The sequence below is a fragment of the Onychomys torridus genome, chromosome 8 (assembly GCF_903995425.1).
Source record: "Onychomys torridus chromosome 8, mOncTor1.1, whole genome shotgun sequence".
In the NCBI taxonomy this organism is placed as follows: domain Eukaryota; kingdom Metazoa; phylum Chordata; class Mammalia; order Rodentia; family Cricetidae; genus Onychomys; species Onychomys torridus.
Window position 1 is genome coordinate 50,873,175 of NC_050450.1, and position 18,192 is coordinate 50,891,366.

The 18,192-nt window shown below is 48.5% G+C and overlaps 1 protein-coding gene across 7 annotated transcripts; it reads left to right on the forward strand.

The window, feature by feature from the left end:
• The first annotated feature begins 15 nt into the window (after nucleotides 1-15).
• Nucleotides 16-16,571, forward strand: LOC118589935 (membrane magnesium transporter 1-like). Of its 7 annotated transcripts, XM_036197645.1 has the most exons (5): nucleotides 1,429-1,517; nucleotides 1,930-2,042; nucleotides 2,335-2,497; nucleotides 5,229-5,397; nucleotides 14,254-16,571. In XM_036197645.1, the coding sequence occupies exon 5, from the start codon at nucleotides 14,441-14,443 to the stop codon at nucleotides 14,807-14,809; it is 369 nt and encodes a 122-aa protein (XP_036053538.1). In that variant the 5' UTR covers nucleotides 1,429-1,517; nucleotides 1,930-2,042; nucleotides 2,335-2,497; nucleotides 5,229-5,397; nucleotides 14,254-14,440; the 3' UTR covers nucleotides 14,810-16,571. The 7 variants fall into 7 exon arrangements, with proteins under 7 accessions (XP_036053540.1, XP_036053542.1, XP_036053537.1 ...); XM_036197647.1 differs by lacking the exons at nucleotides 1,429-1,517; nucleotides 1,930-2,042 and adding an exon at nucleotides 16-226; XM_036197649.1 differs by lacking the exons at nucleotides 1,429-1,517; nucleotides 1,930-2,042; nucleotides 2,335-2,497 and adding exons at nucleotides 16-226; nucleotides 13,091-13,213.
• Nucleotides 16,572-18,192: the final 1,621 nt, after the last annotated feature.

Consider the following 18,192-nt stretch of genomic DNA (forward strand, 5'->3'; position numbering starts at 1 on the left):
CCCCGCCCTCGCGCCGCCGCCGCGTGTCTCCCTCCCTCCCCGGCGCCCGCTCCTTCCCGCCGCGCGGCTCTGGGCTGGGGGTGCCCGGCGCCCCCGCCCTGCATTGTCCCCGGTGCAGCGCCCCCTGCCGGCCACCGTGCCGCGCTCTTTGGGGCCCGCGGCGCCCTGGCAAAGGCCGTTGAGCCCATCCCTGAGTTCCCCGACGCTTCCATGACCGCGCGCGTGGGTGAGGCCCCGGGGGTGGTGTGGCGGTGGGAGGAGGAGGTCGGTGCGCCGAGCGAGAGGGGGAAACTTTGGAACTTGGAGACCCTGTTCGCCCCCGAGTCTGGTTTCTCAGAGTGGGCTCCGCAGAGAACCAGTACTGCGGATTGTCCGAGGTGCTGGTTGGAAGCGCAGGATCGCAGGCCTGGCTCCATGCCCGCTGAATGAGTCTCTTCTCCGGGCCTGGAAATGTGCATTTAGCTAGGATCTTGGGTGGTTGCGATGCTCACTCCTTGGAGCCCCGGTGGCTTTCAGGGTGCGGGTCGTTGATGGTGGCTGGTGCACGGACTCAGACCCGGATACTCTGAACTGTTTTTTTGTGAACTCTGTATTCTTGTTCTCCCTCTGCTGAGCGGAAATGTGGCTTCTAGTTGTACGTTCCTGTTGCCCGGGTTTCTTCTGCCAAACCCCAACCCATGGTGCTTGGATAAGGCACTTTAGGAGGCCTGTGGCTGCCCCGGTCTTAGCTGAAGAAGGGTCTGCAGTTTTGTTAGCTCTTGGCAAGTCCGCTTTAGGCAACAGGGCTGGAGTCTACCACCTGCTGAGCCATAACAAGGAAAGCCTTCGGCTGCGCTCTCTTCTCTGCCTCTCTGTCTCTGTCTGTCTCCGTCTCTGTTTATGTCCCCCCCCCCCCCACTCCCTTTGGGTTTTTGTTTGACAAGGTTTCACACTGGTCTGAACTCCCTAAGGAGGCTAGTTTGCCTGGCAGGAACCCACCTATCTTCCACGTTCTTAGCCTAGGATTGTTAGGTGAATGCTACCACACTTGAGGGTTTTTTGTTTGTTTATAAGACAGGTTACATTATGTATCTCTGGCTAACCTTGACCTTTCTGTGTAGACCAGGCTGGCCTTGACATAGATCCACTTGATTGCCTTCTGAGTGCTAGGATTAAAGGGCTGGAGCAGGAGAGATGGCCCAGTGGTTAAGAACACTGATGGGCTCTAATAGAGGACCCAGGTTCGGTTCCCAGCACCCATGTGGCAGCTCACAGCTGTCTATAATTCCAAGATCTGGGATACATGCAAGCAAAATACCAGTGTACATAAAATAAAAGTTATAAAGGTGTGGGGTATTTTTATTTTAAATTAAATCTTAATTAATTAATCGATTGATTGATTTTTGGATTTTTTTGAGACAGGGTTTCTCTGTGTAGCTCTGGCTGTCCTGGAACTCACGCTGCACACCAGGCTTGAACTCAGAGATTTGCCTGCCTCTGACACCATCTCCCTCAGCCCCCGAACGCTGGGATTAAAGGTGTGTGGATAAATTTAAGTTTAAAATTTAAATCAGTTAAAAATTGTATTCTTTTAAAAATAGGTTATGGATATCAAACTCAGGTCCTGCTTGCAATCACTTTACTGAGCTGTTTCCTAGTCCAGTGAAAACGTTTGGGAAAAATTACATGATGACACTTGTTATTTGGGACCATTCTCTGGATTTGGCTCTAGGAGAGAGAGGCCTAGCTTGGTTCTGAGTTTATAGTGAAACAGCCAGAGAGGTGTTGATGGATGGAAAATGACTCAGTGGGATGGAAAATGACTCAGTGGGAGCACCACAGATCAGGGGATTCTGGCTAAACTGGCCTAACAGAATTGCTGAAGACAGAGTGAGTCAACATCCCCTGTAGGCTGGTAGAGGATGAAAAAAACCTCATCAAACATTGCAGGTGACCAGCCATCCGGAATTCCTCCTAAACTGACTTGAGAAAACGCTTTGCTGAAGCTGGATACTCCAAGGGCGTGCATGGATGGGCCTGAGGAGGGTTCAGGAGCCTGCCAGGTTTGGCCAAGCAGAGACTCTCCTCAGGAAGATGAACTCAAGCAGAGGAGTTGTAGAAATGAGAGTTCTCGTCCTTCTCCCCAGAGGTGTCTTTCTCCTCTGCCAAGGAGGAGGACTTGGGTCTCCCCAAATTCCTTTTGCCCACTCTCGGATGTTCTTTGAGAACATGACTCTGGCTCCACGGCTTAGCACAGCATTCAAACTACTTGTGCTTTGGTGTGCAGAACACACCTATTGGTGTCTTGAGAATCCTGTTTGGGAAATAACCCTGTGTCTCGTCTCTGGCCTGCAGGACCACCCAGGATAGTAGCCATTAAGGACCCCTGCTGATGGGGCCCCTTTCTGGAGGGAGCAGATACCACCTACCAGGAGGCAGATCCTACAATCCGAACCAGCAGGTTGACCTGCTTGAGGATGCATGATTGAGGCAGATGCAGTCTCACCTCGGATCTGAGGTCATTCTTTCTCTGAATCCATCTTTTTTTTTCCTCTCCCAGTTTTTCTCTTTCTGGGCTTGTTCTCAGAAATGACCGTTTAGATCTCCTCCATTTATTAAGAGACAAGTTGAGTTTGGTGCCCTACCTCCCCGCTTCCATTTCAGCCAAGCTTTTAAGAAGTGCTTCGTACTTATTGTTACAACTTCTTCACCTCCATTCATTCTTCTTCCACTACAGTTTGGCTCCCGGCCACACCACATCGTTGAGATGTGTCTTGCCAGTGACCTAGTTGCTAAATTCAGTGGTTACTTTCGGTCTTCATCTTGCTAAGACGCAGCATCTGATCCTGTTGCCTACTCAGTTTTGGTTGGAACCACCTTCTTTCTAGTCTGGCAGGACGGTGTCCCTCTGGAATGCCAGTCACTGGGAGGTTGAGGAAGGAGGAGAGCAAGTTTGAGGCTACCTAGTGAATGAGCTCCAGGACAACTTGGGCTGTAGAGGAAGACGGTTTGAAGAGGAACTACTCTGTGGATTTCCTCTTGCAGTGCTGGAGACGGAACCCAGAGCCTGTGTGCGTTTCCTTCCCTCTTTCTTACTTGTTGGCACACAGGTACCGTCTGAATCCTCACCGTAGGCTTTGCCGTTTACACTTGTGGCTTTTACTCTGTGCACACACGGATGGCTCTGGTTCTTTCTCGTTTATGAGGCTAATAACCGAACTTGCCATTGGTTCATGGTTACTGGCAGAAGACACACACTTTTGAGATTAGAGACCTAGGATCTTACTGCTCCGGGAGAGCAAGTAGCAGGAGCATCAGCGTGTTTGTGTAAATTCTTCTTGCCTCCAAGTCCTGCAGGGGCAGCGTGGATGGCCCAGATGGATGCTTCACATGCAGATGGTTTGTGTCATAGCTGAGAAACATGGAGCTTGGGGGATTGGTGGGGGGGGAATCTACCACTTATAAAGGAAGCAGTAAATACGACTGCTCTTCATCCTAGAGGGAGGTAGTACGTCATCCTTCAAGGTTGCTTGTTGTAAGCACAACACTGAGAAGAGGCTCAGGTGAAAAGAGGCAGAGTCTTTCCAGTCACAAGATGTGAGAGAGTGCCAGGCTCCTGGAGGACTGTCTTTCAGCAGCACGCCCTTCACCTTCTTCCACTGAGGGTGTCCTCTCCCAGAACTGCTGCTCACATGGCGCCCTCCGGTTTCTGCTCGCTGTCTGGGACAGGCCAGAGACCCCGGAGTGAGTGTGCATTTGGTCATCCCCTTCAGTGCTTGCACCTACCTAACCAAGTCTGCTCACGCCGCCGCCGCGGACACCAAGGCGGGAGGCTCCCATCTGCTGCCGGTTCTCTGGTTCTCCACATGCAGTGTTTTGGGTTGTGACGTTTGCATATATTGTGGCACTTCCTCCTTTCAGCAGCTGTGAGGTTTGTGTGTCCCAGGTGGAGAGATGGGATCTGAGCCAGGTTAAGCGATTGCCCAAGATCGTTCAGACAGTGAAGGGCAGAACACCATCGTTGAACTTGGGTCTGTCTGGAAGCCTGTGTTGTTAGTACTTCATACCATTGGTCTTCCTTTTAGAACACATTCCTGTCTGATAGAAAGCTGCTGCCTTGGTGGAGGGTCTGCATTAGTCAGCTTTTCTTTACTACCGCAAGTATCTGAGAGAGCCAACTTACAAAGAGAAAAAGGGTTTATTTAGGCTCATGATTTTATTTATTTTTGTTTTATTCAAAAAGATTTATTTTTGTGTGTGTGCGCGCGCGTGCATGCACGCATGTATCTATCTGTGTATCTGTGTATAAGGATGTGCACCCAAATGCAGTTGCCCTTGGAGGCCAAAAGGGGGCATCGGGTTCCCTGCAGCTGGAGTTAAAGGTGGTTATGAGTCACCGAGGTGGGCGTGGGAACCAAATGTGTCCTTTGCAAAAGCAGTATGCACTCAGCTGCTGAGCATCTTTCTAGCTCCCATTTTTATTTTAAAATGCATCTTTTCTTCTTTCCAGACCGTGTCTCATTATGTAGCTCAGCCTGGACTCGAACTTACAATCTTTCTGCTTTAGTCTCACAAATGCTGGGATTATAGGTGTAAATCAACATATACAACACATTCCTAATTTTAGAGGTTTTCAGTTCATGCTCAGGGAAACTCAGAGTTTTTGTTTTTGTTTTGTTTTGTTGTTGTTTTTGTTTTTTGAGACAGGGTTTCTCTGTGTAGTTTTGGTGCCTGTCTTGGATCTCGCTCTGTAGACCAGGCTGGCCTCGAACTCACAGAGATCCGCTTGGCTCTGCTTCCCGGGCTGGGATTAAAGGCGTGTGCCACCACCGCCTGGCTCAGGTGTTCATCTTGAGTATACTGAAGTCCCTCTGCCTGTACCAGATGCTGTAATAATGCAGCTGTCATTAGTGGTGGCCATTGCCCATCGGTGCTTGCATAGTACCGGGCCGGAAATACCGGGAGAACTCAGTAAGTTGTTGAATGACAGACACCCTGTTTTCTAGTCTGCCATGCTTCCAACAGCTGTGAGTTAGTTTCTTACTGTGTTAGATTTCCTGACAAAGGCAACTTCAGGGGAGAGGGTTTATTTCGAATCATTTGAGGCAGAGAGAGAAGCATGGTGATTGGAGTGTGAGGTGGCTGGTCACATTGTGTCAGCATTCAGGAAGCAGAGAGAGAGAGACAGAGAAGAATAACGCTGATGCCCAGCCGACTTTACTTTGTTTCTTCCTTTTTATTCTGTGCAGGACTCCAGCCTATGGGATGGTGCTGCCCAGAGATGTGTTTCCTAGGAGATTCTGAATCCAATCAAACTGACAGTGAGGATCAGCCATCTCGAGCTTCCTCCATGTGCTCTTGCTACCATGGGCTGACCTGTTCTGCCCTACCTTCCCTCCCATGATGCACTCTGGAACTGTGAGTCCACACAGATCTTCCCCGCTTCCGTTGTTTCTGGCTGGTGTGGTCACAGGGCATAAGTAACTGAGGGCATTTTCATGGAGGAGTCGTAGATGCTTCGGCGGCTGGTCAGCTCGGGTCTGGGACCACACTGGAGCTGGAGGAGCTGGGATGAGGGAGAAGGCCAGCACAAGCTTTTCCCTCCTCAGTCTCATGATCCATGTCTGGGCTGAGACGACTTTAGTACTGACCTTTGGTGGACATCAGTCCCTCTGCTCCCCCGTATAACGAAGGGTTCCTTCTGTCTCTTGCTTGTCAACGGTCTTCTCCTTGGTCAAATTTTAGCCAATCTCTTTAGTTGAACTCTCTCCTAGGCCCATCTGTGTATTTCCTGGTAAGATCCAGTTTTAGCAAAGAACTCTGCCAAGGTCGTTTGTCCAGAACCCTCTGTCTTCACTATCTGATTGCTCCCGGGATCAGGCGTTTTTGATCTGCACCAAGCCCCAGGTGGCGCTTGTTCATGCTGGCTTGTCTTCAGTAAGAATCCTGTCAGGTCAGTTTAGCCAGCCTCCCTGTTACTTTTCCTATTTCCTCTTGGTAATTTTCCACCCACTGACTCTTGCCCTCGCCCGTGGCTCTAAATTCCCCTGTCTGCGCTGTACCGGGGTTGAGCTCCATCTCTCTCTGCACTGAAAGTCTGTTGTCGTGGTTCCTGACTTGGGGGCATGAGCTTGAATAAGGTTTTCTTGTGCTGCTATTACAAGTATTGAACCTTTTTTTTCTTTGACAGGTTCATTTTCTCTTTAGAGGAAGACTTGTCTCTTTTCTAGGGTGTCCATTGTAATCCAGTTATCGCCTTTCTAGGGTATCCACAGTGGCCCAGTCATCTATCACGTTTCTGGTACCCGGTACCTTCTTTCAATAGGCAAACTGCTTTAGGGTCCCTTACTTGTTGTTTTTCTCCTGATGGTGACACTGTCCCTGCCACAGGCAGTTTGATGGAGGAAGAGATCATTTTGGCTCACAGTCTGAGGGTGTAATCTGTCATGGTGGCAAAGTCATAGCCGAATGAAGTCGTATCACATCTGTCGTCAGGAAGCAGATAGATGCTGGCACTTGACTTGATTTCCTTGTCTTTTTTTTTTTTTTCCTTAGATTTTTGGCTGTGTGTGACAGTGCTTTCCTTTAATCCCAGCACTCGGGAGGCAGAGGCAGGTGGATCTCTGAGTTCCAGGCCAGTCAGAACTGCATAATAGAGAGACAGGGTTTCTCTGTGTAGCTCTGGCTGTCCTGGAACTTGCTCTGCAGACCAGGCTGGCCTTGAATTCAGAGATCCACCTGCCTCTGCCTTCTGAGTCCTGGAATTAAAGATGTGTGCCATCACTGCCTAGCAGATTTTCTTCTTTTTATTCAGGCTAGGCCTTCGGCGCATAGAATGGTTTCACTCACATTTAGGATGGATCTTCCAACCTCTGCTAACCCAATCCAGAAACTTTCCCAAAGACACGCCCAGAGCTTTGTCTCCTAGGTGAGTTTAGTTCCCGGCGAGTTGACAGTCAATATTAACCACCACAGTCCCTAAACAAAGGCATATGCCAGGGTCAGATGTAAACAAACCTCTGTTGGTTAGCGGAAGTTTGGGTCGTCTGAGCCAACAACTTGTACAACCTCCTAAGCATCCAGCGCCTCTTTTTAATCAGGAATCTAGAAGCCTGAGAATACTTCAGACTTTTGCTGGTCAGGATACAGTTAGCTGGTCAGAGATGCTGATGGAAGAAATGGCTTTCCAGGGAGGGTGAGCCAGGGCAGGACAGGAGAGCTAGCAGCCACGTCTCCAGTCTGTGCTGTCTCCTCACAGAGCCAGAGGCACACACCCTGGGATCTGCCTACCTAGAGCAGCCAGGAGCTGCGGACAGTGACTTCATGCTTCTCTGTCTGCTCTCTAATTGGGTTTTCACTGTTCCACACATTAGCCTGACTTCATCTAGTTATTTAGTTTATTCTGTAGTAGACGCTCATAACCTCACCCTCCAAAACAAAAGGGAGCCATGGCAGATCTGGGATGATATCGTGTGGACCTGGAATGTCTGCTTGGTCCCAGGCTTGCTCCTCTTGGGAGGAGGTGGACCCTGGAATGGGTGAGGTCATTGTGGGCATGCCCTTGAAGGATTTGCTCCCCACTTTTTACACTGCTTTCTTTCATTTTCCTGGCTGCTGTGAGTGGCTTCCTCGAGTCCTGCCATGATGTGCTGTCTTGATGTAGGCTCAAAAGCTATGGAGGGGCTGAAGCAATGGCTCAGTAGTTAAGAGGATTGGATGCTCTTATAGAGGACCCCAGTTCAATTTCCAGCATCCATGTGGCCATTTACAACTCTATAACTCCAGTCCCAAGGGACCTGATACTTCTCCTGGCTTCTCAGGGTACTAGGCATGCAAGTGGTGCACAGATACACATGCAGGCGAAACACCCACACACATTTAAAAAAAAAATGAAAAAGCAGTGGAGCCATGGACCATGGGCTGGAGTCTCAACTTCCAAAAGTATGAGCCCTTCCCCCCAACACCTTTTGTCTTTGTAGGTTGATTACCAAGGTATTTCGTGATGCTAACAGAAAGTTACCTAATACTTGACAGGAACTGACATGGAATGACAGGTTTCTTTTCTATCCAAAGATTCTGCCTCCCACTGCTTAAGTAAGCCATGGTATTTTGTTTGTGCTCTAACAAATAAAGCTGGCCTGGAGATCAGAGTGCGGAGCAAGGCGCTAGTTAACCATAGAGGCCAGGCAGCGGTGGCACACACCTTTGATCCCAGCATTTGGGATCTCATGCCTTTGATCCCAGCTCTAGGGAGGTGGAGACAGGATCTCGGCCCTTTAGGTTTGAGGATTCGATAGAGGTAAGAAGTCTCTCTAGTGGCTGGCTCCTTTACTTCTCTGATCTTTCAGCATTTATCCCGATATCTGACTTCGGATTCTTATTATTAAGACCAAGTAGAATTCTCACGACAAGCCACACCCTAAATCTGGTGTTTATTAATCTTTGTTTTCCCTTTTATATTACTTTAAATTTACTTAAGTGGAAAATTTCAAACATCCACAGCTCAAGGGACTAGTCTGGTCTTGCTTTCTCCTACCTCCATCCCTTTCCAACATTTCTGTTTTGGTGGTTTGATTATGGTGCTGGGTTAACCTAGGGCCCAATGCTTTCTGGGTAGGCTACTCTGTCCCTGAGTTATATGCCCAGGCTCCTATTTACACTTTTATTTTGAAGTAGTGTTTTGCCAAATTGCTGAGACTGGCCTTGACCTCCTCTGTGGCTTAGGTAGGCCTTGAACCTCTGGGATTGGGGGCCTGTGCCCAATCCTTTAGGCTTGGTATTCTGTGTATGTTTCTAAAGGGTGTCTGTTCTTGCTTTGGGTTATTTTTGTTGTTTTTTTTGTGTGTGTTTATTTGTTTTTTGTTTTTCGAAACAGAGTTTCTCTGTGTAGCTTTGCGCTTTTCCTGGATCTTGCTCTGTAGACCAGGCTGGCCTCAAACTCACAGAGATCCACCTGCCCCTGCCTCCCAAGTGCTGGGATTATAGGTGTGTGCCACCCCGCTTGGGTTATTTTTAACTTTATAAAAATTCATCTTGTATGAAATTTTTGTGGAACAACTTTTTTCATGTACTAATGTATCAGTAGAACTGTGTGTTGCGGTGTGTCACTGTGGATCATTCACTTTGTGTAATGGCCCATTGTATGCCTGTCCCTTGGCTTATTTTTCCGCTTTGTTGCTGATATCGCTCAATTTGTTTGTGGGTTTTTGCTGTTGTGAAGAGCGCTGCCCTGACTACTCCCTCCCCCCACTTTTTTAAAGAAAAGATTTATTTATTTATTTATTTATTTATTTATTTATTTATTTGCCAGAGCTGAGGATCGAACCCAGGGCCTTGTGTTTGCTAGGTAAACACTCTACCACTGAGCTAAATCCCCAACCCCAGAAAAGATTTATTTTTTAATTTATATGTAGGTATGTGTGCCTGTTAGTGGGTATATGCACATGAGGGCATCCCTTGCAGGCCAGCGGCATAGGATCCCCAGAACTGGAGTTACAGACAGGTGTGAGCTGCCATGTGGGTGCTGGGGATCAAACCTGGGTCCTCTGGAAGAGCAGCCAGTGCTCTTAGCTGCTGAGCCATCTCTCCAGCCCCTGTATACTCATTTAAAAAAAAAAAAAAAAAAAAAAAAAGGAAGAAAGAAGGAAAATAAACTGTGGACCTGGAGTGGAAGGTTGTGGACTGACCTGCTTCCTCTCAGCTGTCATATGCTGAAGCCCTAGCCCCCACTGGGATGCTATTTAGGGACTGGCTTTTGGAAAGTAATTAGCTTTAGATGAAGTCTAGAGGTTTGAGCTCTTGAGAACATAGAGCTTGCTGCTTCCCCTCACGTCTCCAAGGAAAGGCCATTTCGAACACAGCGAGGAGGAAGCTGCTAAAAGCTGGGAAGATTCCTTCCTAGAACTCCACCTGGTATCCTTTAGCTTTCATCCTTCAGAACTGAGGGGATAAATTCCTGTCCCACCACCCACCCTGTGGGCTTGTTACCGTGGCAGGGCAGACTCAGTCAACCTGAGATGTTGACTACCTGCCTGTTTCCTTTCCCATTGAATAGCCGTAACTCTGGCCTATGGCTCTCTTGGTTTGTTGGGTTAGTTTTGGGTCACAACAGAACTTGCCAGGCATAGTGGCACACACCTTTCATCCCAGCACTTGGGAGGCAGAGACAGGTGGGTGCGTTTGAGGCCAGCCTGGTGTGCATAGTGAGTTCCAGGACAGCCAGAGCTACATAGTGAGACCCTGTCTCTACACAACAAGAATAACAACCACCAAACCAAACCAACTAAACAAAAAACCTCACAACTAATTCACAGCAGCCATAAGGCCTAACTAACCTAAGTTAACTGACAAACGGCTACATAAAAATAATCATCTAGTCATGCAAGGCAAAACACATTTTTAATTATGAAAAATATGACATGACACAGCAAAAGGCCGATCAAATTAATTAGGAAGCAGGATCATACTTTGTAATATAAATAAATGACTTTGTTTTTTATATTGTTTCAGTCGCATAAAAATGTACAGAGAGGCCAGGCAGTGGTGGCATACACCTTTAATCCCAGTGCTCAAGAGGCAGAAGCAGGCAGATCTCTGTGAGTTCAAGGCCAACCTGATCTACAGAGTGAGTTCCAGGACAGCCAGGACTACACAGAGAAACCCTGTGTTGAGAAACCAAAAAAAAAAAAAAAAAACCCCAAAGTCATAAAGGTAGGTATTTTCAGGCCTGTTTGTAGTGTAGTGCTGTAAAACATCAGTTGTGGGGCTGGAGCGAAGGCTTAGCATGTGTTGCTCTTGCAAAGCTCACCCCCATTCCTGACCTCCCCCACATTTGATTTCCAGCACCCATATGGTGGCTTACAGACACCCGCAACTCCAGTTCCCAGGGATTGGATGCCCTCTTCTGGCCTCAGCACGCATTGCACTCCCATACACAAACCTGTACACAGACCCCTCTATACACATTAAAAACAAAAACCTTTTAAAAATTCACTTATTCAGATCCAAATTGCTCCACTCAGCAGGGACACTCCAGGATCGACATGTGAATCCTTATCTCACAGAAACTCCAGCAGTTAGATTATTTTTTTTCAATTGTGTTTCAAATGAATCTTTGTCGATAACACATAACACCTTGCATTTCATCACACCCAAGTTGTTTTCCAGTAACCACCTTTACTTAGTTTCTTGAGCTTGTATATCTTTCTGAGCACAGAGACTAAAACTTCATATTGCTAGCCGTTGGCAAATCTGGAGTTCAATGGGACTACAAGCCAAACCCAGACGCTTGCCTCAAAGCTTTTCACAGAGTGTGAGAGAATCCCCCATCAGCTATAGCCAGGAGAGCGGTTCAGCAGAGCAACACACTGCTAGGTATCTAGGAGAGAGAGCAAACTATTGGCGCCCCAAGGCTTGGCTGGATGTTCCTACTTCCTGTTTTCATCAGGCCCAAGGGAATCCTCACCAGTTAGTCCATTTCCTGGAAATAATATCCTCCTGAGATGTTATTTTCATCACCCTCGAAAAGACCAAGAATTGCCCAGGTGCTGACAAATATTGTGTTGCATTAGGCAAATTATAAAAAAAAAAAAAATCTAGTTTCTGTGCAGAAATTTCAGGGAATCTGTAACAATTAGCTCAGCAAAGTCTGTTCTTTACAGCATGGTAAAACAAAATAAGCAAACAAAAAAAGACTCAGTTCCAGCCCCAGGGGAAGAGAAATCTTAGGAACCTTAGCCAGGAGTGGCGCACAGGGTCACTTCCGCGGGTGTCACGTGGTCGTACTACATTGCAGGGGCGGCGGTGTGTCTTTGCGAGTTGCCCTGGCTTTGCCAGGCAGTGCGGTATCTCCGGAGATCATCCTCCTAGTCTGGGAATCACTCAGCCGAGGGTTCGAGGACACATCACGCCCTTCTCTCTAGCACCTCCGCCACTCTGTCAGCAATTTTGTGATCCGAAACTACTGGCAATCCCCCGAGCTTTGTGAGAGATAAAGAAACTGAACTCGCTTTTGATATCAGTACATTTGATATCTAGCTGACAGAAGTCCTGGCCGTTTCTCTCTTATCTAGAACAATTGTTCTTAGTGGGGAGGAGGCTGAATTCGTGCCCAAGGTTTCCAAACTTTTTTCTAAATTACAGAGCAAGTGAGAAAGTCATAAAGCTGGAGTTTTTGCCCTGTTTTTGGAGAACAGTGAACATGGGTCTTAAGCATCAGGTGAGGGGCTGGGGAGATGGCCGGGTGGTTAGAGCACTTGGTGCTCATGCAGAGGATTCAGCTCTATTCCCAGAACCCACGCATGGCTCACAGCCTTCTGGAACTCCAGTTTCTAATGCTTAGAGACATTAAAACATTTTGTTACATTTATTTATTTATGTGTGTTATGTGTGTTGCTATGATATCTGTGTGGAGAGACTTTTTTTTTTTTTTTTTTTTTAATAGTGTCTCTCTACGTAGCCCTGGCTGTCCTGGAACTCACTCTGTAGCCCAGGCTGGCCATGAACTCACAGAGATTCACCTGCTTCTGTCTCCCAAGTGCTAGGATGAAAGGTATGTGCCATCTTGTCTGGCTGGCAAGACATTTTTTTATTGTTATGACTGGGGCTGGAGTGCTACCGGCATCAGATATATAGAAGCCAGAGGTGTTACTAAACATTCTGCCTTGCACTGTACACCCTCCTCTCTCTAAAATAAAGTAAAGAATAAGAAGGAACTATGCAGTCTGACATGTCCATGGCATCAAAATTAAGCCTTGATATGGGAGCTGCAGAGTTGGCTGTGCAGTTAAGAGCACTCATTGCTCTTTCAAAGGACCCAGGTTCAATTCCCAGCACCCACATGGTGGCTCAAGGCCATCTGTCTCTCCAGTTCCAGGATATCTGACACCATCTTCTGCTTTCCATGGGCGCCAGGCATGTATAGAGTTCACGTACATATATATTGGCAAAATAAGGAAATCTAAAGAAAACAAAAAAAATGCTTGACACAGAATTGAGAGTTACAGTTCAGTGCAAGACCAGTACGGACCCCACCCTCCCTTGCAGCGTGACCGTGGGACTGGTTCTCATCAATGCTGTGTAACCTAAAGTGAAATGTGCCATTCTCCTCTAGGGATTCTCTTTCCCTTTCTTCTGGCAAGATGGAGGTGATAACTAGGGTCTGTGGGAGAGCCACAGTTGGAGCCTGGACCCCTGAGTCACCATCTGGGACAGCTACCATCCATTAGAAATATAGGTGGTATTTTTTGTTTTTTTTTTCCGAGATGGGGTTTCTCTGTGTAGCTTTGTGCATTTCCTGGAACTCACTCTGTAGCCCAGGCTGGCCTCGAACTCACAGAGATCCACCTGCCTCTGCCTCCCGAGTGCTGGGATTAAAGGCGTGTGCCACCACCACCCAGCTTATAGGTGGTATTTTTTTTAAAAATTGGTTTTTGGTATTATTGCATGCATGTAATGTGTATGTGTAGGCTGTTTACATGTGTTACAGTACACATATGGAGGTCAGAGGACAACTTTTGAGAGTGGATTCTCCTTCCTCGTTGTTGAAGTGGGGAGGTGGGGTCTCACATCTTTCATCCTGTGTGCTCTTGGCTAGCTGGCTCTCCAGCTTACAGGCTTCCATCTTGCCGTAGAGTGCTGAGACTGCAATCTGTACTACTGAATCTGGCTTAAAAACAAGCCTGGTGGTGAGGGTGCACACCTTTGATCCCAGCCCTTAGGAGGCAGGCAGATCTCTGAGTTCAAGGCCAGCCTGTCTGGTCTATAGAGCGAGTTCCAGAACAGCCAGGGCTACATAGAGAAACCCTGTCTCCAGCAACCAAAGGGGGGAAAAGCATGCACGTTACCTTTGTCCCTTAGGTTAGCCTAAGGTCGTTTCCAAGCTTGTCACTAAGGGGCCATCCCTGCTCTTTGTGATCCGGTTACACCATCAAGTTGGCCAACTTGATTGAGCCACAGGAGAGCCCGATATTGGTTCTGGCTCTTTCTGTGCCTCAGTTGGGTGTGCAGTGTTTCCTGCAAGACTCATGTGCTAAAGGCTTGGTTGCAGCCTGTGGCGCCATTGAGAAGTGGAAGAAAGAGGCTAGCGTTCTCAGAGGTAGGACCAGCCGGATGTGGTGGTGCAGCATTTGTAATCTCAACACCCAGGAAGCTGAGACAGGAGGGTTGCCACAAGTGTGAGGTCAGCCTGGGCTACATAGTGAAAAGAGGTGGGCCTTGTGGGGACGGTAAGTCACCGGGGGTGTGTCCTTGATCCTCTCTCTCTTTGCTCCCCAGTGGCCGTGAGCTGAACACTCCTATTCTGCTAAAGGGCTCACCTCATGATGCTGCTCCAGGCTTGACGCAACAAGACCAAAAGAGCGTGGAAACTTTTAAACTGTGCCCCGGGACAGATCGTTCCTGCTTGTAAGATATTTATTCCCGCGTGGAAGGATAGTGCTGGGGCCACCACTCCTTCTGAAGCATGGTGCCGTGGCTGTGGAAGGGGCTGGTAGGCATTGGCCTCTTGGCCCTCGCCCACGCTGCCTTTTCGGCTGCTCAGCATCATTCTCATATGCGACTAACAGAAAAGGAGTATGACTCGCTGCCTGCAGATATAGTTCTTCAGACACTTCTGGCCTTTGCAGTTACCTGTTATGGAGTAGTTCATATGGCAGGGGAGTTTAAAGACAGGGATGCCACTTCAGAACTAAAGAATAAGACGTTGGACACCTTAAGGAATCGCCCGTCTTTTTATGTGTTTCGTTATTCTGGTCGTGGACTGTTCGGGCCTTCAGATATATGTTCTTCAAACGTCAGCGCATTATCTTCTGACATACGGTTGAAGTTTTGAAAGTTCAGATCACTGCGCTGCTTAGCTTTTTACCATTTAAGTAATAGGACAGAAGCAGAATTAAGTCCTGGGATTTGGAATGTAAAACCACCTCCTACATATCAGTATTTTTATTGATATTTTTCAAACTTAATTAAAAAACAAAACTCTAACCGAAGAACAAACAAACAAACAAAAAGCAAAAGGTATTTATCTCGGGTATCCAGTGACAGCTGCAGGACACTGACTAACTGGGGAGGGATTTTTGGATGAGGCAAACATTTGACTCTCAGCCCAAGTGAAGCAGTGCCCTGGATAATGCAAGTGGACCTAACCCAGCCAAGGGGCTGAGTGGAACAAAGAGGCTTAGTAAGGAAGACACGCTCCCGCATGCTTGAGCTGAGACCGCGGTCTTTCTCTGGCTCCGTCCCCTAAACCCAAACATCAGCCCTTCTTGCATGTTGAGCCTGCTGCCTCTCAGGCTTGCATGTTGAGCCTGCTGCCTCTCAGGCTTGCATGTTGAGCCTGCTGCCTCTCAGGCTTGCGTGTAGGCTCCCCTGGGCTCTGCTTGCGGACTACAGTTTTTAGGGACTTGCAGGTTTTCCCAGTGCGCAGTCAGTTCTTCATTGCGACTCTCACCGCGGGCTCCCCTAGGCCCTCAGACTGATGATCGGGAGGCAGGTGTGAGCCGGGAGCTCAGAGATGGGGATGGTTTTCCGTGCTGTGTGAAGAGGCCTAACTGAAGCAGAGAAAGAGGCCAGCGTTCCCGGAATGGTGGAGATAAGTGGCGGAGAGAGCCTCACCCCTGCCAGTCTGGCTGAAGAGGTGGAGAGAGCCTCGCCCCTGCCAGTCCGGCTGAAGAGGTGGAGAGAGCCTCGCCCCTGCCAGTCCAGCTGAAGAGGTGGAGAGAGCCTCACCCCTGCCAGTACAGCTGAAGAGGTGGAGAGAGCCTCACCCCTGCCAGTCCAGCTGAAGAGGTGGAGAGAGCCTTGCCCCTGCCAGTCCAGCTGAAGAGGTGGAGAGAACCACACCCCTGCCAGTCCAGCTGAAGAGGTAGAGAGAGCCTCGCCCCTGCCAGTCCAGCTGAAGAGGTGGAGAGAGCCTCGCCCCTGCCAGTCCAGCTGAAGAGGTGGAGAGAGCCTCACCCCTGCCAGTCCAGCTGAAGAGGTGGAGAGAACCACACCCCTGCCAGTCCAGCTGAAGAGGTGGAGAGAGCCTCACCCCTGCCAGTCTGGCTGAAGAGGTGGAGAGAACCACACCCCTGCCAGTCCAGCTGAAGAGGTGGAGAGAGCCTCACCCCTGCCAGTCCAGCTGAAGGGGTAGAGAGAGCCTCACCCCTGTGGGCAGTCCGTGTGCCACTTGCTATGGTCTGGTTATCCACCAACTTCTCTTTTGTGCTTGTGGTTCCGTATGAGATCCTGCCGTTTGCAAATGTGTTTGTCAGAGGACTAGAATCAACAAGGGGTGTGTGTGTGTAAAACTGTCCCTTGGTGTCTGCAGAGGACTGATTCTGCAACTGTCTACAGGAACCCAAATCCTCCAGTGCTCCAGTAGTTTTTAGAAAATGACATAGTGTTTGCGTATAACCTATGCCTACCCTCTCCTATACTTCAGTCATCTCTAGATTCCACATAATACCTAATACCATGTAAAGGATTCTGTAAAGGATTGTCATACTGGATTGTTTAGGGAATAATGATAAGAAAATGTCTGCATATGTTCAGTACAGATGGATTTCTCCACCTTCCCCCCACCCCACTAAAAAATATTTTTTTGGTTAGTAGTTGGTTGTGTCTGTGCTTGGTTTGTTTGCTTGTCCTTATGGTCGACTGCTACAGGAATGTCACCTCCCTGAGGGCAGATCCTGTTGGTCGTGGTTCCTTGTGGTGTCCCTCATGCCCATCAGAGTGCCTCATGTGCCTTTGCTTGTGGTATGCCGGAGGGGGAAGGTGTGTGTGGGGGGGGGAGAGGGAGGGAGGCAGGGAGGGAGGGAGAGAGAGGAGTAGGCTGGTCTTGAACTCACATAGATCCATCTGCCTCTGCTTCAATTACTGGGATCAAAGGTGTGCAACACCATACATACTTAGCTTTTTTTTTTTTTTTTTCCCCTCAAGACAGGGTTTCTCTGTGTAGCTTTGCACCTTTCCTGGAACTCACTTGGTAGCCCAGGCTGGCCTTGAACTCACAGAGATCCGCCTGGCTCTGCCTCCCGTGTGCTGGGATTACAGGTGTGTGCCACCACCGCCCGGCATACTTAGCTTTTTTAAAAGTACATATTTATCAAGGAAAGCTCAATTTACTCCGTGAATCCCGAACCCCAATTTCAAGACTCCATCTTCCCATTTTAGGACACCTGTGTTGGTTACTTTTCTATTGTGGCAGAACACCATGGCTATCAGAGGGTTCGAGTCCATGATGGCAGCGCAAAGGCATGGTGGCATGGATGGCTGAGTGTTAGCATCATGACCCAGAAGTAGAAGGCAGAGAGAGAGACTGGGAATAGTGCGAATATTTCAAAACCCAAAGCCACTGCTAGTGACACACCTCCTCCAAGGCCACTCCTCCTAATCCTTCCCAAATGGCTTTACTGGGGATCAGGTAGTCACACTTAGAAGCCTAAGGAGGCCATTCTTAGTCAAACCACCACAGGATCTAACACCTTTGGGCTCAGTTGCCTCTTGTGGGCTGGTCTTGACTGCCTGTTGGTAGTTGGTGCACATTCCTGTCCTTTGGCAGGAGGCATCTCAGACTCCATTAGTGCGGGATAGAAGCAGTGTTGTTTCTACCCACTCGTGTCTTGTTTCCCTTCCCTCAGGCTTTTCCTGGTCTCCATTCAAAGGGGAGCCAAGGCCTGTCACTTCTACATTCTCTGCATCTCTGCGGGACTCTGCCCTCCATCCAGGCAACCCTTGCTGTAGTACAAGGTTGTATCATTTAGCACCTCACAGACATAACCTATATTAGGAGTACAATCCTCCTCTCCTCCCTTAGCCGTTCAGTCCTTTTAATGACCTACCATTCCTTCTCTAGAATGGCCTTCCAGTTGCACAGCACTGCCATGTAGCTCTTGACGTCAGCCTTTCAACACCTGGATACCATGAATACAAAATTAAGCCCAAATCCTCATCACTGGAGGGCCTCCACAGCCGAGCTCCTTCCCACTTCCCCAGCTGCCTCTCCATCCCTTGTACAGTGTACTCTTGCTCAGTGTGCCCAGCCGTGTCCCGCTGCTTCCTTTTCACAGAATGCCTCTTGTGATGGTTAGTTTTAAATGCTAACGTGCCATGAATTAGAATCACCTGGGGAGAGAGGCTCAGTTGGATAATTGCCTTCACCAGATTCGTCTGTGGGGGAGTGTCTTGATGGTTAACTGAGGTAGCATGATACCCCACTATTGGTGGTAC

Coding starts and splice junctions, on each gene's coding strand:
- LOC118589935 (XM_036197647.1), top strand. CDS start 14,441: ATGGTGCCGTGGCTGTGGAAGGGGCTGGTAGGCATTGGCCTCTTGGCC.